At 42.4% G+C, this 15,874-nt stretch overlaps 1 protein-coding gene across 2 annotated transcripts; it reads right to left on the bottom strand.

Moving 5' to 3' along the window:
- Positions 1-1,794: 1,794 nt before the first annotated feature.
- LOC107535797 (zinc finger protein 75D-like) lies at positions 1,795-13,770 on the bottom strand. 2 transcript variants are annotated; one of them, XM_087815694.1, is made up of 9 exons: positions 13,259-13,770; positions 9,707-10,229; positions 8,369-8,564; positions 7,585-7,676; positions 7,165-7,291; positions 6,041-6,132; positions 5,645-5,771; positions 3,498-3,608; positions 1,795-3,317 (listed from the first exon to the last, which is right to left on the bottom strand). In XM_087815694.1, exons 2-9 carry the CDS (start codon positions 10,115-10,117, stop codon positions 2,638-2,640), a joined length of 1,836 nt encoding a protein of 611 aa, XP_087671820.1. In that variant the 5' UTR covers positions 10,118-10,229; positions 13,259-13,770; the 3' UTR covers positions 1,795-2,637. The 2 variants fall into 2 exon arrangements, with proteins under 2 accessions (XP_087671820.1, XP_087671819.1); XM_087815693.1 differs by lacking the exons at positions 5,645-5,771; positions 6,041-6,132; positions 13,259-13,770 and having other exon boundaries at positions 9,707-10,588.
- Between the last annotated feature and the right edge of the window lie 2,104 nt (positions 13,771-15,874).

Here is a 15,874-nt window from a genome sequence, read left to right on the forward strand (position 1 = left end):
AGAATAGCTGACTTGCCATGTAAGGGACTCAGCATTCTAAACCTGGTTTGACTCATGGCTCCGCTCTCTCTATGTGCTTTCATGATTGAGGCAAGAAAGGAAAGCACTACAGAGTCTTACACCAACAAATAAATGCTTCATCCCAGAAGTGAGGCTTCTGCTCACAACCCACTGAACAAAATGACCTGATGACTCTAACTACAAGGAGCAGAAAAGCATAACCATTCTCCTTTTTACTGTTCACTATAATACAAGCTCCATGAAGGTATGCATTTTTTTCTCTTGTTCACTATTATATCCTTGGTCTAGAACAGTGTGTGGGTTCATAATAGGGCATGATTAAGTGAATGAGTGAACGTACTGCCAACAAGAAATCCACATGTATCTTGGGAGGAGACAGAGTCCCAGGGGTCTAAGGCTGAGGGTGTTGGGTAAGAGGTACTCAGACTAGAGCTTCAGAGCTAACTGTGCCAAAGAAAAAACACTTGGTATAGTCAACCTGGGGAATAAAATAACTCCCATTGAAGGAACCAGACCACAGCTCAGGTGACTGATGCCAAATCAATTCATAATAACCACCACCACCAGTGCTCAACTCCTGAAAGAAGCTGCAAAAGCCACAAATGGATCTGCTCCTTAAATGTAGTCAGCCCACCCAACATATCCGGGGAACAGGAGAAACGGAAAGAGACACACATTGAGCATCTCCTGTTGGCCAGGCTGGCAGGTGCGTTTCTTTCATCAATTCCTATAATCCCCAGATCAACACTGAGGTGAGTGCTGTTCTGTAGAGAAAGTGGAGACTGGCCAGTGCCTGAGGGGAGGGGGAGGGGGTTGACTAGATAAAGAAGGTGAAGAGATTAGCTAAAGAACATATATGCATATCCCCTGGACACGGACAATAGTTTGCTGAAGGCCAAGGGGTGGGCAGGCAAGGGTGGGTGGAGGTGGACAAAGGGTGGGGAAAAGAGGGCACCTGAAATTATGTCAACATTAAAATTCTTTTAGAGAGAAAATGGAGACATAAGAGTGTTTCAGTAACCAATCAAGAAACAGGAATGTTTCATAAACTGAAAACAGATACAATACAATGTCATCTAGGCTGGCTCTGCAGAGATAACCTACAAAGTCCTGATAATCCTGCCTTCAGGCCTGACTAAAGCAGCTAAGTGACAACCAACAGACCTACTAGCTATGAGGTCTTGAACAAGTCCCTGTATCTCTTTGTGCCTTAACTTGCCCATTTATAAACTAGTAGATTTGGAAGAGATAATTTAACTCCTTTCCTGATACTACCTAAAAGCTCTAACAACACATCTAAGTCAAAGATAAAAACAGAGAAAGGGTGAGTTATAAGAATATCCACAGCCTATAGATTTTCAGCAGTCTATTAAACATCACCCAAGACTACTGCTAAATGCTGAAGACAACAGATACAGGTAGACCCTGCCTAACAGTTTACAGTGTAAGACAACCAATATGGATGTGGATTAACTCACCTTTGCGAACTACTCCAAATCAGTTCCCAAAACTGTCCTTTTAGAAACCTGGTCTCCCGCGTAATGGATTTCCTGGTCACCATACACAGTAAACCACAGGATCCTGCCTGCAGTACTTGCTCCAGTTCCCAGACACATAAATCTCTTCTGATTCTCAGTAGCAAAAGCCAAATGAAAAAGAAAACAAACAAAATCCTGAGAAATTTCCCCTGGACTCCTATTAAGTTTCTTTTACGCCTCAAGAAAGTACTAATTTTTATGGCTATTTTATCCTATCGACACTGTGAGGAAAGGAAACAGTCTAGTTTCTTTTATTGCAGAAAATCCTTCTTTACATCTAATATATTATTCCATGGCTAAAAATTCCAACCCGTTTACATATAATCTCATTAGAAATGTTTTCCTTTTTTCAAACACAACCAATGAGAAGCATAAGATAGTGCATTATTAGTTATCTGGCAGATTCCCTAGTGGTGAGGTAAATATGATTTCATCAAAGTAAAATTGGTGCTAATATAAGAGCTAAGGTTGCTAAAAAGTTCAAGAAAAAACTCACAATGTCCAATGATGAGAGGAAGAAAATACAATTAGGTTCTTAGAAAACTTTACATTAGAATTCATTTCTTCCCCATGAGACTACTGAAATTATTAAGCCTGCTACCTTGAAGACAATGGTATGCAATTAAACAAGCATATTAGTGCTTTTTGCTTTGGAAGACCATGCTACAAATATTTTTCATAATTTCTCTCATGTGTTTAAGAGTGGCTGGGGAGATCAATGAAAAACCAACACTATTTACCTCTGTGACCTCAAAAGACTGATTGGATTTATGGCTTCATCTGCTATTTGAAGCTGAATTTGATATTTCTGCAGATACAATCCCAAAACAACTTTTTCCATTTTTAGAATGTTCCTAGAACACTAATCTTGCTATGGAATTCCCTATAGGTTATAAGTAAAAACAGTAAGTAGTACAACTTTAATGCATTCCGTGCAGAGTCAAACCTGATTTCTTTCTATGCAATATTACACTGATGAAAACCTCATGTTTCATAATTTTGTATTTTTTCATAAACTTTAGCATCAAGCTCTGCTTGATGAATCTGTTCAGACTGAAGACACTGGACAAGCTTCCCTTCACTGGTGGAGTTTCTGGTGCCTAAGGAGGCTGGACCGCCGGCTAAAGTTTCTTCTGCATATGTTACAGGAATAAGGCTGCTCACCTGTGTGGGTTCTCCGATGTTTAATAAGGTGGGAGTTCTGACTGAACTTTTTCCCACATTCATGACAAGTAAAGGGCTTCTCTCCAGTGTGAGTTCTTTGGTGTGTGTGGAGATTTGTATTTTGACTGAAGCTTTTCCCACACCATGAGCATTTATATGGTTTTATACCTTGGTGTGTTGTTAAGTGCTTATTAAGGTCTGAACTCCATCTAAACCTCTTATCACACTGTGGGCATTTATATGGTTTCTCTTCAGTGTGAATTCTTTGGTGCTTAATAAGGTCAGAGCTAACTCTGAAGCTTTTCCCACACTGCTGGCATTTAAAAGGTTTCTCTCCTACACGTTCTTTCTTGTGGCGATCCATAAGTTTCAGTAGCTCTTGTTTCCAGGTTGAAAGTTTCTTTCTTTTCTTCACTGGAAAATCTTGATGCCATTTCCCCATCCTGTGCATATCACCATGATTTTCTTTGACTGTTGGTTTCTGGGGAACTTTCACTCTGGCCTTTTTTGATATTACATCTCCAGCTGCTTGTACTTCTAAGTCAGAAAGACATAAAGGCTGATGATTTTCAGCGTCATTTTTGAGATTTAATCCTGTTGGAATTAATGTGACAATCAACCAAGTGGCACAGCAAGAAAACCACAGGAATGGAGGGGGGGGGGGAATCAAAGATCACTGATTTGTAATAAACAGGTAAGTAGAATCTTAGAATGTTAAGTCCTTGCAAAAGTTCCTATTAAGGCACATTTCTTCTCTTCCCAGAGTGTATTTACCTATAGGCAGCTCTCCAGGACTGTCTGTGACCTCTGTGGATCCTTGAACCCATGGCTCTTTCCCTTGTTCTAGACAGGAGATCACTTTAGGTTTGGGGAGCACAAATATGGCTGTGAAATGAAAAAACTGAGGTCAAGAACCGGTAACTTAACAATGGTTCACTAATTCCAGACTATTTCAGTAAGAGTAAAGAATACTTATAGTTTGTTACTCCTAAATGGTTAAATGATTAGATTCTCGTATCAGGTATCAGTTTTATACTACACTGCATTTGTAGCTTAACATGCAAAGTGGAGATTAGCTTGACTGATGGAAAGGAATAGGTCATGGGAATCTTGTGCATGTTCCCCCACTTCTGCCACCAATAACTGTACACTTGACCAAGTTGGAATAAAACTCCAGAAGATGTACAGTCATATTAACTCTTTAGGACTCAGCTGAATAAGACCAGGCCTAGGGGAGCCAATATGAAGGTCAATGGGTTGGGAATCATATGCACAAGTGATTCCTGTCATAATTATAATCTTTTATTTTGCTCTTGAGCACAAGAAACTGAACTATGGAAGATTTCTACCACTCCTATAGCTCACTGGTTCATATCCTGCTGGACCATACAGATAAGCATCATTTAGCGGACTTTTTCTAAATACAAATTTCCAAGTATGGGAAGTATTCATCATTCAATCTCTCAACAAATATGCATTAACTGGCTATAGCATGCCAGACACTTTCCATGAAATAGGAATACAGTGGTGAATAAGTCAAAGTCCCCTGATCTCATAGAACTTATCTTCTAGTGGGAGACTAAGACAATCAAGCATCAACAAACAGACAAACAAAATATCAAGAGGTGATAAATGGTGTTTGTTTTTTTAAACCCTCACCTGAGGATATTTTTCAATTGTTTTTAGATAGAAAGGGGGGACGGGAAGAGAGAGAGATGTGAGACGCATTTGGCACACCCTCCGACCCTTCAGTGCATGGGCAGACACTTTAACCACTGAGAAACCCTGGTCAGGGCAAGAAGTGATACATGTTTTTTAAAAAAAACTGAAGCAAGGTAAGAATCTGTGAAGTTATTTGAGATATGGCTGTGTGGAAGACTTCTTTGAGAAAATGATATTTGAGCAGAACAAAAGGTATAAGTTTTGCCACATGGCAGAAAATTGTGCCAGACAGAGGAAAGGAGAAAGCAGTATTGATCATGGTAAGTTCAAAAAAAGGAAAAGCCCTGGCCAGGTAGCTCAGTTGGTTAGAACGTTGTCCCAATATGCCAAGGTTGCAGGTTTGATCTCCAGTCAGGGCACATACAAGAATCAACCAATGAATGCAGAAATAAGTGGAATAACAAATCATTCTCTCTCTCTCAAATCAATAGTTAAAAAAAACAAATGAAACAAAACAAAAAAAGAAACAGCAAGAAGACCAGTGTGGCCAAAGAGAACTGAACAAGGGCAAAAGTTGTAGGAGATGAAGGCAGAAAAAGGAGGACACACCAGATTTGGAAGGGTCCTAAGAACCTTGGTAAGGAAAATTTTGATTTTATTCTGAATGTGGTGAAAGTCATCATAAGATTTTGAAACACCAAAATGTCATAATCTGATCAGGTTTTAAAGACTCTTGCTGTTGCATAGAAAACAGACTAGGGGAGGGCAAGAATGTTGGCAGCAGGAACCAGTTAAAAAACTACTAAGGTGGGCCTGGTTTGAGATGATACTGGCATAGACCAGGATGCTAACAAGTCAAGAGCGTCAGACATAGTAGGACTCAGGCTATACTGTGACGATGGAACCAAGAGAATAGTGATGCTTTAGTAGTGGGGTATGATGACAAGATAATGGGAAAGAATGACTAAGGGTCTTGCTCTGAGCTACTGAGTAAATTATCTTTACTGAGATGAGCAAGATATGAGAAGACAAGGTGTGAGGAAAAGAGAGCCACAATTCTATGTAGAATAAGGAATGTGTACTTGGAAAAAGATCCCAGGTGATCTGGATACACACCTTTCCTCTGCAAACACCATCAAGTTGAGAATCAACCAGCTACTGGAACAGACTCTCCAACAGGGAAGTATTCACAGTAAGATGAGAACATGACAGATTACTCAACTACTCAACTTCTATTCAAAGGGAAGGAGAATATTTACCTAGAGAGGTGATAGTCTCATAATTTTCCTGCATTACATCATAATACAGGGCCTTCTGACCCGGATCCAGTAACTCCCATTCTTCTTGGGAAAAAAACATGGCCACTTCTTCAAATATCAGTAAGCTCTAAAGAAGAGAATGGGCTTCAGCTCAGCACCTGCCACTCCAGAAGCAGCCCTAACATCTGAACCATGAAATTAATAGTAGGCCAAGCACTAAAGGAATTAATAGCACATGATTTATTTTAAAGTAAGAAGGAAAAAAGGAAAGAAGGGATCAGCAAACAGTATGGGAGGTGTCCAGTTCCCCAGGGAGAACATATGGGCTAACATGCCTCTGAGCACCTGCTGGGCAGCAGAAAAAGCAGCCCTAAACAGCTTGAAAGCACAGCTCACCTGGGACTCAGGCAAGATGAGCTCAGGTGCCACTATCCAGTCTTTGGTGTTTGTCTGCTCAGGAAAGTCTAGGATCTGGTGAGCAGGCACAGCTGTGGATGGAAAAGAGCCATAGGAAATTTCTCTTGCTTCTATGAATATCCTGAGCACATTTCTAAAATATACAAGATCCTTATTCTTTCAGTAGAGATGGGACTCCTTTACAATTGTTATGTGGTACCCAGAAGTGGCTATCAGCCCCTACAACCAGTTCCCAAATTGACTGTCAGTTTTCATGACTAAAGTCAATAAAAGGAAGTCTCATTTTTTTCCTTATGTTACATAACATATTCTGAGTTGGGCAAAAATTAGAGGTGTTTAAAAAAGTAGGAGAGAGTCCAGTGTGTCAGGTAAAGGAAGTAGGAAGGTAAAAATGAGCATAGCAAGTTCAAGAAACAGCAAGAAAACCAGTGCGGCTAAAGTGGATAGAACTAGGGTACAAGTGGCAGGGAGGTAAGTAGGGGCCAGATCTTGGAGGGGCCTACACACCTCATAAGTTTAGATTTTATTCTGAATGTGAAAAGTTATAAGATTTTGAAGCAGATTACTGTCATGATCTCATCATGTTTTTTAAAGACTCTAACTGCTTTGTGGAAAACAGACTGCAGGAAGGTAAGAGCGGTGGCAGGGCACCAGTTACAAAGCTGGTTAGAGAAGCCACTGGCTTAGACCAGAACACTAACAAGAGAATGAGACATGGTTGGACTCAGGCTATGATGTAAAGATGGAGCCAAGAGGACTAGAGACACATTAGTGGTGGGGTATGATGGCAAGATCAGACTAAAGGATGACCCAGGTATTCTGGCCTGAAATACTGGGTAAATGGTGGTACCATTTATGAAAACAGAAAGATAAAAGAGTGGATTTGTAGGGAAGAGTGGAGAGTAGGGAAGAGTGGAGAATTTTAGGATAAAGAATGAACATATGCACTTTGTAAAAGCTCGATCTGGATATACCTTTCTTGCGCACATCAAGTTGAGAACCAACTAGCTACTGGAAAAGAGTATTTCACCAGGTTGTATTCCCAGTAAGCTATGAATATTACATTATTCAACTTCTACACAAAGGTAAGAAAGAATCTTTACCTAGAGAGATGGCAGTCTCATAGTTTTCCTGCATTACATCATTGTAGAGGGCCTTCTGACTGACATCCAGTAACTCCCATTCTTCCTGGGAAAAATACACAGCCACTTCTTCAAATGTCAACAAGCTCTAAAGAAGAGAATGGGCTTCAGCTCAGTACCTGCCATTCCAGAAACAGCCCTAACATCCAGCCCTCAAACTGCATGGTAAGACAGGCACTGAAGGAATTAACAGCACATGCTTAATTTTTTTTAAGTGAGAAGGAAGAAAGGAAAGAGGCAGGAGATCAGCAAACAGCCTGGGAGGTGTCCAGTTCCCCAGGGAGAACATCTGGGCTAACATGCCTCTGAGTACCTGTTGGGCAGTGTGGGTCATGGGCAGCAGGGAAAGGCAGCCCTAAACAGCTCAAAAGTAAAGCTCACCTGGGACTCAGGCAAGATGAGCTCAGGTGTCACTGTCCAGTCTTTGGTGTTTGTCTGCTCAGGAAAGTCTATTATCTGGTGAGCAGGCACAGCTGTGGATGGAAAAGGGCCACAGGAAATTTCTTTTACTTCTGTGCACATCCTGAGTTCATTTCTAAAATAAAGGAAATCTTGATTCTTTCAGTAGATGGGAAACCTTTATCAGTGTGAAGTAGCTTTATCATTGTTAATTAAAACCAAGTATCTATCAACCCCCAGAACAGGTTGCCCACTTTTCATGAGTAAAATTAATAAAACAAAAACCTTTCTTATTTCCCTCTCATGACATAAATAGTTCCGAGGTAAGAAAAATTTAACAGAATTGACAATGAAATACTCATGGACTCCAGTATACAGCAGGAGATGTATTATTTATCATTTATTATTTTTCTTCCTGGTATACAATTGTGTTCATGTACTGCCACTGACAGCCCATTTGTGATCCCAATTCCTTCTATGTTTTGAGGAAGGGGTGGCCCAATCCTCTCCAATTTTCTAAGGAAGTGTTCATGATGTTATTACCAGGGTCCACAGGTTGGATATTTCTGTATGTTACAGCAACCCCCACCTTCACCACAGCCGGTCTATTCTAAGGCCATCTGTCAGGGGTGGGTAATCATAATTGCTAACATGACTCATTTGCACATCCACAGAACTGGGAACCCAGAAAATGCTCACAATGTTCTATCTGGATAAATTACTATCAGAGCTCCCAACAGAAAGAAATTACCATGAAACTCCTTACCCCTCTCACACACAGGCTCAGTTTCTTTATGAGTATTCCTGCTCAGCTGTTGTTGTAGATCCTGATATTCATTCCAAAATTCTTCATCCTGGGACCTGCCCACTGGCTGGGATTCTGCTGACTTCAGTTTGAAGCCTGGGGTCTCTGCTGTTTCTCCCAAGGGCACTGCCTCCTTTCCCAGCACATGGACTGCAACCTAGAAATAATTCCCATCCTTGTTACAAGAACTTACTTTAGGCTTGGGGGCTGGTGGTAGAGGGAGAAAAAAGCAGAGAGTCCAGGTTGCAGGAAGTGTGAGACACTAATGACAAAAAGACTTAAAGAGATAATGAATGGGCCACCAATTTTCCACAAAGAACTATCCACAAAACCTCGGAATTTTAGTATAAAAGGAAAAAAGATGTGGCTACCGCCAGCCTTCCAACACTGCACTTCCGACCCCTTTGCATACAGCCCAGCTCAGACCAGTAGCATGGTTGTGCAGGCCACCTCTTCTCATGCTGTCTTGACAGCATCTCTCTTCACTTTAAATCCCTGCTGCAGTGATTTCTTGTCTTATACTTTTCTCAAAAGATTAAAAAATTTAACTGACCTCTCAACCAGATTTTCTCCATGGTCAGGGAAAGTTTAACAGAAAATGTGGATAAAATGAAGAAAGAGGAAGGAATGATTCTGGCTCCAACTTCCCTCCAGATCATTATGACACCAAACATATGCCCTGCCCTGTATTTTTGACAGTAGGCCTGAAGCCAGTTGACATGCTGCCACCTGCCCTGGATTCCACCTCATCAGCAGAGCCAAGGACCAACCACTAACGAAGGGCAGTGGAGGCTCTTGTCTGTGGTACGAAGGACACTATCTCTCAGTGTGTCTTCCTTCTCTGGGCCACCCAGTTGGGATTTCCAAATCTCTCTTCCCCTTTTTTTATTTCTCATTTTTCTGCAGTCTTCCCTACTAATTTTTTCATTTCTCCCTTTTCATCTCTATATGTTCTCCCTTTTTTGGATCTGCCCCTTCTTCTCTAACTCCTGGATGCCCTTTGTTTTTTAGAACTTAAGACCCATCTCCTAGACCAAGCCAGACTATGTTTATTACTCTCAGTACATTCTGGCTCCAAAGAGGGAAAAATGCAACTCTTTATCTATGGCCAGGGAAGTCTCTGCCTGAATCTCCAAAACCTGTGGAATGACTATTGCTGCGGGTCTGTGGTTTCAGGTCATGCCTTAGATGACCTAAAGCAACAACAGATCATTGATTCAATTCATCTCATTTCTCAATTAACTGCCCCAACCTCATATATCCACTTTCATTCTATGTATGAGGAATCTTTCTTCTCACCCCATTCTTCATTTGATCAGATTCACTCTGCAAGTGGTCTACCAAGGCCACAGCCTCTTCAGTGCTCTGTAGGTGGTGCTTCTTTATCTGGGTTTGGGTGTCCCTGGGCAGAATGGTCAGAAACTGCTCTAGCACCAGCAGATCCAAGATCTGTTCTTTTGAATGTATGTCTGGTCTCAGCCATTGACGGCATAATTCCTGAAGTTGGCCAACAACCACACGGGGTCCAGCTGCTTCATGATAGTGGAAGCTCCGGAAGTGTTGGCGAGAGGTCTCAGGACTGAGATTGTCCATTTGTGCAGTATATATCTTACTCTGAGTGGAGCTCTCTGTCACAGGTTCCTTGGTTTCCCACAGAGCCCTGATTTGAGGGTTCAAATACTCAGCCACCTTCAGATCTACCATCATCATTCTCTCCAGAACAGTTGCTCCTGTGTTGGGCACACCACCAGTACCACCTCTGACAACTGAGGCCCAATCTGGTCTGGAATAAAATCAATAAAACGATCTTCTTCCTAAGGCGCTGAGAGCAGAAAAAAAGTGCAAGTCAATAAGAAAGTCACATGAACATTACTACTTGCTACTTATTCTGAGAGAAAAATGAAAACATCCTGCCCTGCCTTCCCTTTAAAGTCAACTGCCAGGCAGGTGCTCTGTTCTCTCCTTTTCTTTGTATTACTCAGTTGATCTATATAGCACAGCTCAGTAAAGACAAATGTCAATTCATGACTTTGCCTTTACAAGAAAATAAATCGGGGAAGGCTGGTGGGTGAGGAAATTGGCACCCACCGGCTCCAAAGAGTTTGAGGATTATCCAAAGAGTTCATTGATGTGCTTCCTATTTCATCTCCCCATGTCAAAGATTAGAAACAGCTGAGTTTTTCTTACATTTTAACTATTACCCTAGTCTTCTGCTTTTAGTATGAGGGTACAACTTCTATGACCCTGCATCCTCCTGTGATGATGGAAGCCTTCACTTCGTGGAACATTTGAGGTTCTCCTTTACTCGTGGGAATACTGGCAGGAGAGCTGAGACAGTGAGACCAGAGTAGAAAGAAAGCAATTAGGGGGAAAGTAGCCTTTTCTTCTCAGAAAGCATCCCCCAATTAAGTAACAAGATGCTCAACATTCTTTTTCGGCACTTCTTTGCAAAGCGTATGAAGGGCACTGTGCAGATTTACACCTGTATTTTGAAGTTTCTGTTCGCTTCAACTAGGAAAAATTACAGCCGACCTTTCTTTACAAAATGTTTGTCCAAGTACCAAGTCATAAAGACGGAGAGAATGGCAGCTGGTGATGATTAAGGTGACCCTTCTGCTGACTTTACGTTTCAAGGGTCTTTCAGACTTCCGAGTAAGGCTACGGAGAGCCTCGTGAGCCTCTCCGCCCCCGAGATGATGCAGCAGAACCGGCACGGAGATTCTGTGCAGGATGCCACGGCATTCACAAATGGTCGGCTCCTCGCTGCCCACCCCGGCTCAGGAGGCCCGAGGGCTTCTGCATCAGGAGAAAGTGCTCTCTCTGACGCTGAACTGCGGCTTTCTGGCGATTAACATCAGCAGCAACCTCCCACACACCCACAAAACCCCCCACAACACACCGGCAGAGACGGGAAGTGGACTTTTCTGGAGGGCAGTCGGGCTTCGTGAGCACGGTGCAAGCGGGCAGTGTGGCAGCGTGCCCCGCCGCGGGCCCGGGAGCTACCTGCGCAAAGGGCAGAAAGAGTGACCTCCGGGGACTGACGGCCGGACTCGCCCTAGTCAGTCTGGCCCCAGGCTCTAGCTGCTCGGGCAGGAGAAATGGCGTCCCGCCTCCAACCACCTTGCAGAGGCCCTGAGCAGCGGCCGGCGGGTCTCCGGAGCTCCACAGCCGACGCCGAAGGGGAACAGATTCTTGGTTACCTCAGACAGCCGGGCATCGTGAGGGCGGCTCTTTCAACCTCTAGCTCAACCGCAAGTCACCGCACTTCCGGACGCAGCTGTAGGGCCGCAGCACTCCGCCTCTCGACCTCCAAAGAGGGACCAGAAAGCCAAGACGTGCGGATTCTAGGGCGCAGGCCCCAATAGCAGCGCTCCCACCGGAAGCGGAAGTGGAGCACTTCCTGGCTGGCTCCGTAGCCCACGGAGTCGGCGGGCGCTGCGGCTCCAGGCTTCGCGAAAGGAACCAGCCTCTAGTCCGGTTCAGCCCTGGCGTCCGGAAGAGTTAATGCCACAGAGTCTCCAGGTTGTGGAGCCTAGAAGGGCCCTGCGCACGGCTCGGCTCGTGGGTGTCGCCGTCTCGCGGCTCGGCTCTGGGAGACGTTAAGCGTCCGGTGGTTTCCTCGTCGCCTTCGGGCGGTCTGCGGCCTGGTAATCGGGAGCCGGGCCGGTTAAAGGTCGCCGCCCACTACTCCCGCGGGGTCCTTGTTTTTCCTGCTCCAGCTGGCCGTACCCGAGCTTTCGTCCCCGTGCTCATCGCTGCCTCAACGAGGAGGCCCATTTTTTTCGGTTCAGGATCAATGGCCCTGAGGAGTCTGTACCCTATTTTGGTCTGTGCATCTCACAACAATTTTTTTTTTTTCTTTTGAGGTATGTGAAATAGGTTACATTTATAGTTCTCCATGACAGAGAAATTGAGAGCTAAGAAGTGACTTGTCAGAGTCACATAAGTTATTATTGACAGCTCCAAGACTGTAATTTAGGTCCCCGGTTCTTTTTCATGACAGCATGCTTCCTGTTGAATGGGAACCTTTTCATCTTGTATTTCCTGCAGTATATGGCCGAATAACCTGAGTGAAATGGGCATTCCACATATATTTACTGAATCATATTTAAAGGAATCTGAGTATTTCATTTTGTTTGTGTTCTAATTATAGTGTTTTCATAGTATCAGCCTCTACCAGTCAAGGAATTATTTAAGTCTACTAGGTGTATCCATTGTGATAGAACAATGTCTGAATCAAGGAATCTGGCAGAAGGACTCAGGCAATTTCATGAATATCAGTATCACAGGGTAGGAAAAGGGAGGACATAAGCTGAACACTGCAGAATTTCCAAGGAAATGGAAGTTGATTTTTGGTTGGGGAAAATTATGAAAGACCTTGAGGGATTTGCCAGCAGATGGGAATTGGCAGAGGGTAAGGCAGCAATTTTCAGTCAGTGTGCTGCAAGAAATTTAAAACCTGAAATACCTGACTATTTAGGGACACTCTTTTCCCTTAGATTATCAAGTTAAAAAAATGACAACAGCCAACACAACAATAGCCATTAGGTGTGAATGAATCAAAAATCCCTTTTTTAATCAGATTAGCAAAAAATATGATACATTTTTTGGTGTGCCGCAGAATTTTAGTAATTAGTTTATGTGTGCTGTGAGATGGAAAAGGTTGAAAATCACTGGGATAAGGTAAAAGCATAGCCTTGAAAAGCAGGAGAGATTAGGAGTGTGAGATCTTTAGTATTTTTACTCAATGTAATTGGGCTACATTTAGGGAAAGAAAGTTAGAAAATGAGTTCATGTAGATTTATGTGCTTTGAATGGGAGTGAGGAGAATACATTTAATATAGCATATACCTGAGCATCATTTGAAGGTTTTTGAGGGAGCTTCTTTCCAGGGCAGTTCACCTGGAGGTAAGTTGAAGGTGGGAATGAAAACGAGAGACCATTAACTGGGCCAGTATGCTATTTTTGCTTTTAGATTGATCAGTGTTGCACTCCTCTGAAGCATAGATCTTGATCCTTTTTGAGTGAGAAAAGGATTAAACAGAGGCGATAATTATAGGCATCTGCCTAGGTCACTTGCATATGTTTCAAAGCATTTTCATTTCCTTAGAATCTGTCAGGTTGGACTTAGTTTCTTCAAAAGTCATGATTGTTTCCAGCCTCTCAGACCAGAGGACAGTGATGCTCTTAGCATTGAGATCATCAGCAGGCCCAAACCTGAGCAAATGATTGGAACTTATTGAATAAATGAAGTTCTGCCAGCAGTGCCTTTGGATGTCATTGGTAGGCCTAATTCATAGCATGGGTAGGGAGTTGGTTAGGAAAATGGGAGAAGAGATCCTGTGAAAGAAAAAAGAGGAATGAAACAAGGCACAAAATGGTGAATAGTGAATGAGGGCCACTGATGATTTTCATTGGTTGAAGTTTGATGCCACCGTTGCTTATTCTTGCTGTGGAGCCCATAAACGTTCCCCGAGTCTTTCCTTTTGATTCACCTTCTGCCTGAGCATGGTTTGAGAAAATGATGCACAGGGGGGAAGCAATGAAAGCAAATACATGGAGTTTATTTTGAGAGACCACACAGCTGCCCTGGCAGGTTGAGTGTTTTTGCTGGGTGACTGGTCAGAGTTAATAGTGCTACTATTGGCTGACAAATGTGTGTTTTTAGTATTGCCTTAGTTATAGCTGCCTCTTTTACAAGGTTGCTTGATCTTAGCCTGTCACTGCCTCCACACGCTATTAACCATGATATCCTTTCATTATCTCCTTTGTGCTCCGTAAACCAGTTGGCACTTGCAACAAATGTTAGAGAAAAACTAATGGTTAGGCTCTTCTGGGCTCCTAGAGAGGCTTTTGAGAATTCTATGTAGTTGAGGAATGACTGAAAGTCATTCAGGCTCTTCCCTCAAGGAGAGGGAAAATAACTGAAATACCAATCATTTTTCTAATTTCCCTGACATACCTTTTTTTCTTCATAGCACCTGGAATGGAAAAAAGTGGCAGTTTTTGTTACTTCCGATGAGGTTCTATATCTGGAATGAGAACCATGAAATTAATCTAGAGTAGGAGGACATTTCTAAGGAATAAATGGAATTTGGCAGCACCAGGAGGACCTGAATGGAATACTTGAGAGAGCTGAGCTAAAGAAGACTTTGCTAACAGAAGGATTTATGGGAAACAATTGATCAGAAACACCAGTAGAGAAACTTTTTAAATTTTTTTCAAGCAGTGGAAAAATTGAGTCTTGTTTCAAATTAAATAAAATCTACAATGAAGAGAAACCAAATAAAGACTCAAATATAAAATGTGTGTTACTTAAAATGCTAATGTAAATTTAGGAAAACAAACAAAAGGACAGATATTTTTAAAATTTTTTTAAATGTTTTAATTATGGTAAAATATTTGTGAAACTGTTTCACTTACCTCAAAGAATTGCCATGATTCTGAAACTTGCTAATAATACCCCACATATGGAACAGTTTCATTGAAAAATAATACTTGAGAATACATCAGATGCACACAAGGAAAATCTGAGAATGGAAGAGTGCCAATAACAAATAAATTATTTATCTACTTACAGATGACCTTAAAGATCAGTCTTTGAGAATGCTATATTGAATGTAATAAAAGTTAGATTTCAGTCATATGAACAGTAGAAACTACTGACTTTCTTCTTCATTGAAAGATGTTTACAACTGTTACAGAATTCTAGTTCTCCAGACATCCCAATGTCATGGTAAGCTTGGAGTCTTCGTCCCAGTTGATGGTCTGCTGCCCAGTGAACATTACATACAGAGCAATATGAACCCCATTTTCTTTTCTGGCAGTGAGGTAAAATCAGGCCCTTTTGGAGGAGGAGAAGCCTCACTACATCTCTGCTACACAGGATTACTCTGTCCTTGCCTTCGAAGCTTCCACAGTCCCATCTTCTCAAGCACCACTTAAAAAAAAAAGTTTTATTTACTGATTGATTTTAGAGAAAGAGGAAGGGAAGGAGAGAAACATTGATTTTGTTGTCCCACTTACTTATGCACTCATTGGTTGATTCTTTTAGTTGTTTTGTTTGATCCTCATCTGAGGATATTTTTTCCATTGCTTTTCAGAGAGAGTGGGAGAGCAAGAGATAAAAACATCAAAAGAACATCAATTGGTTGCCTCCCACATGTGCCCCAACCAGGGCTGGGGATTGAGCCTGCAACAGAGGTACATGTTCTAACCACTGAGCAAAACTGGCCAGGGCTGGTTGATTCTTGTATGTGCCCTGACTGGGGATGAAACCCGCAGCCTTGGCGTATTGGGACAATGCTCTAACCAGCTGAGCTGCCCAGCCAGGGCCTCAAGCACCACTTTTTCATTTTGTTCTGTTCTGTTAATCCTCACCGGAGGATATTTTTTTCCATTTATTTTTAGAGAGTGGAAGGGAAGAAGGGGGAGAGAGACAAACATCAGTGTAAGAGAAACACATTG

This window comes from Miniopterus natalensis, chromosome 3, assembly GCF_054644295.1.
Source record: "Miniopterus natalensis isolate mMinNat1 chromosome 3, mMinNat1.hap1, whole genome shotgun sequence".
Classification (NCBI taxonomy): domain Eukaryota; kingdom Metazoa; phylum Chordata; class Mammalia; order Chiroptera; family Miniopteridae; genus Miniopterus; species Miniopterus natalensis.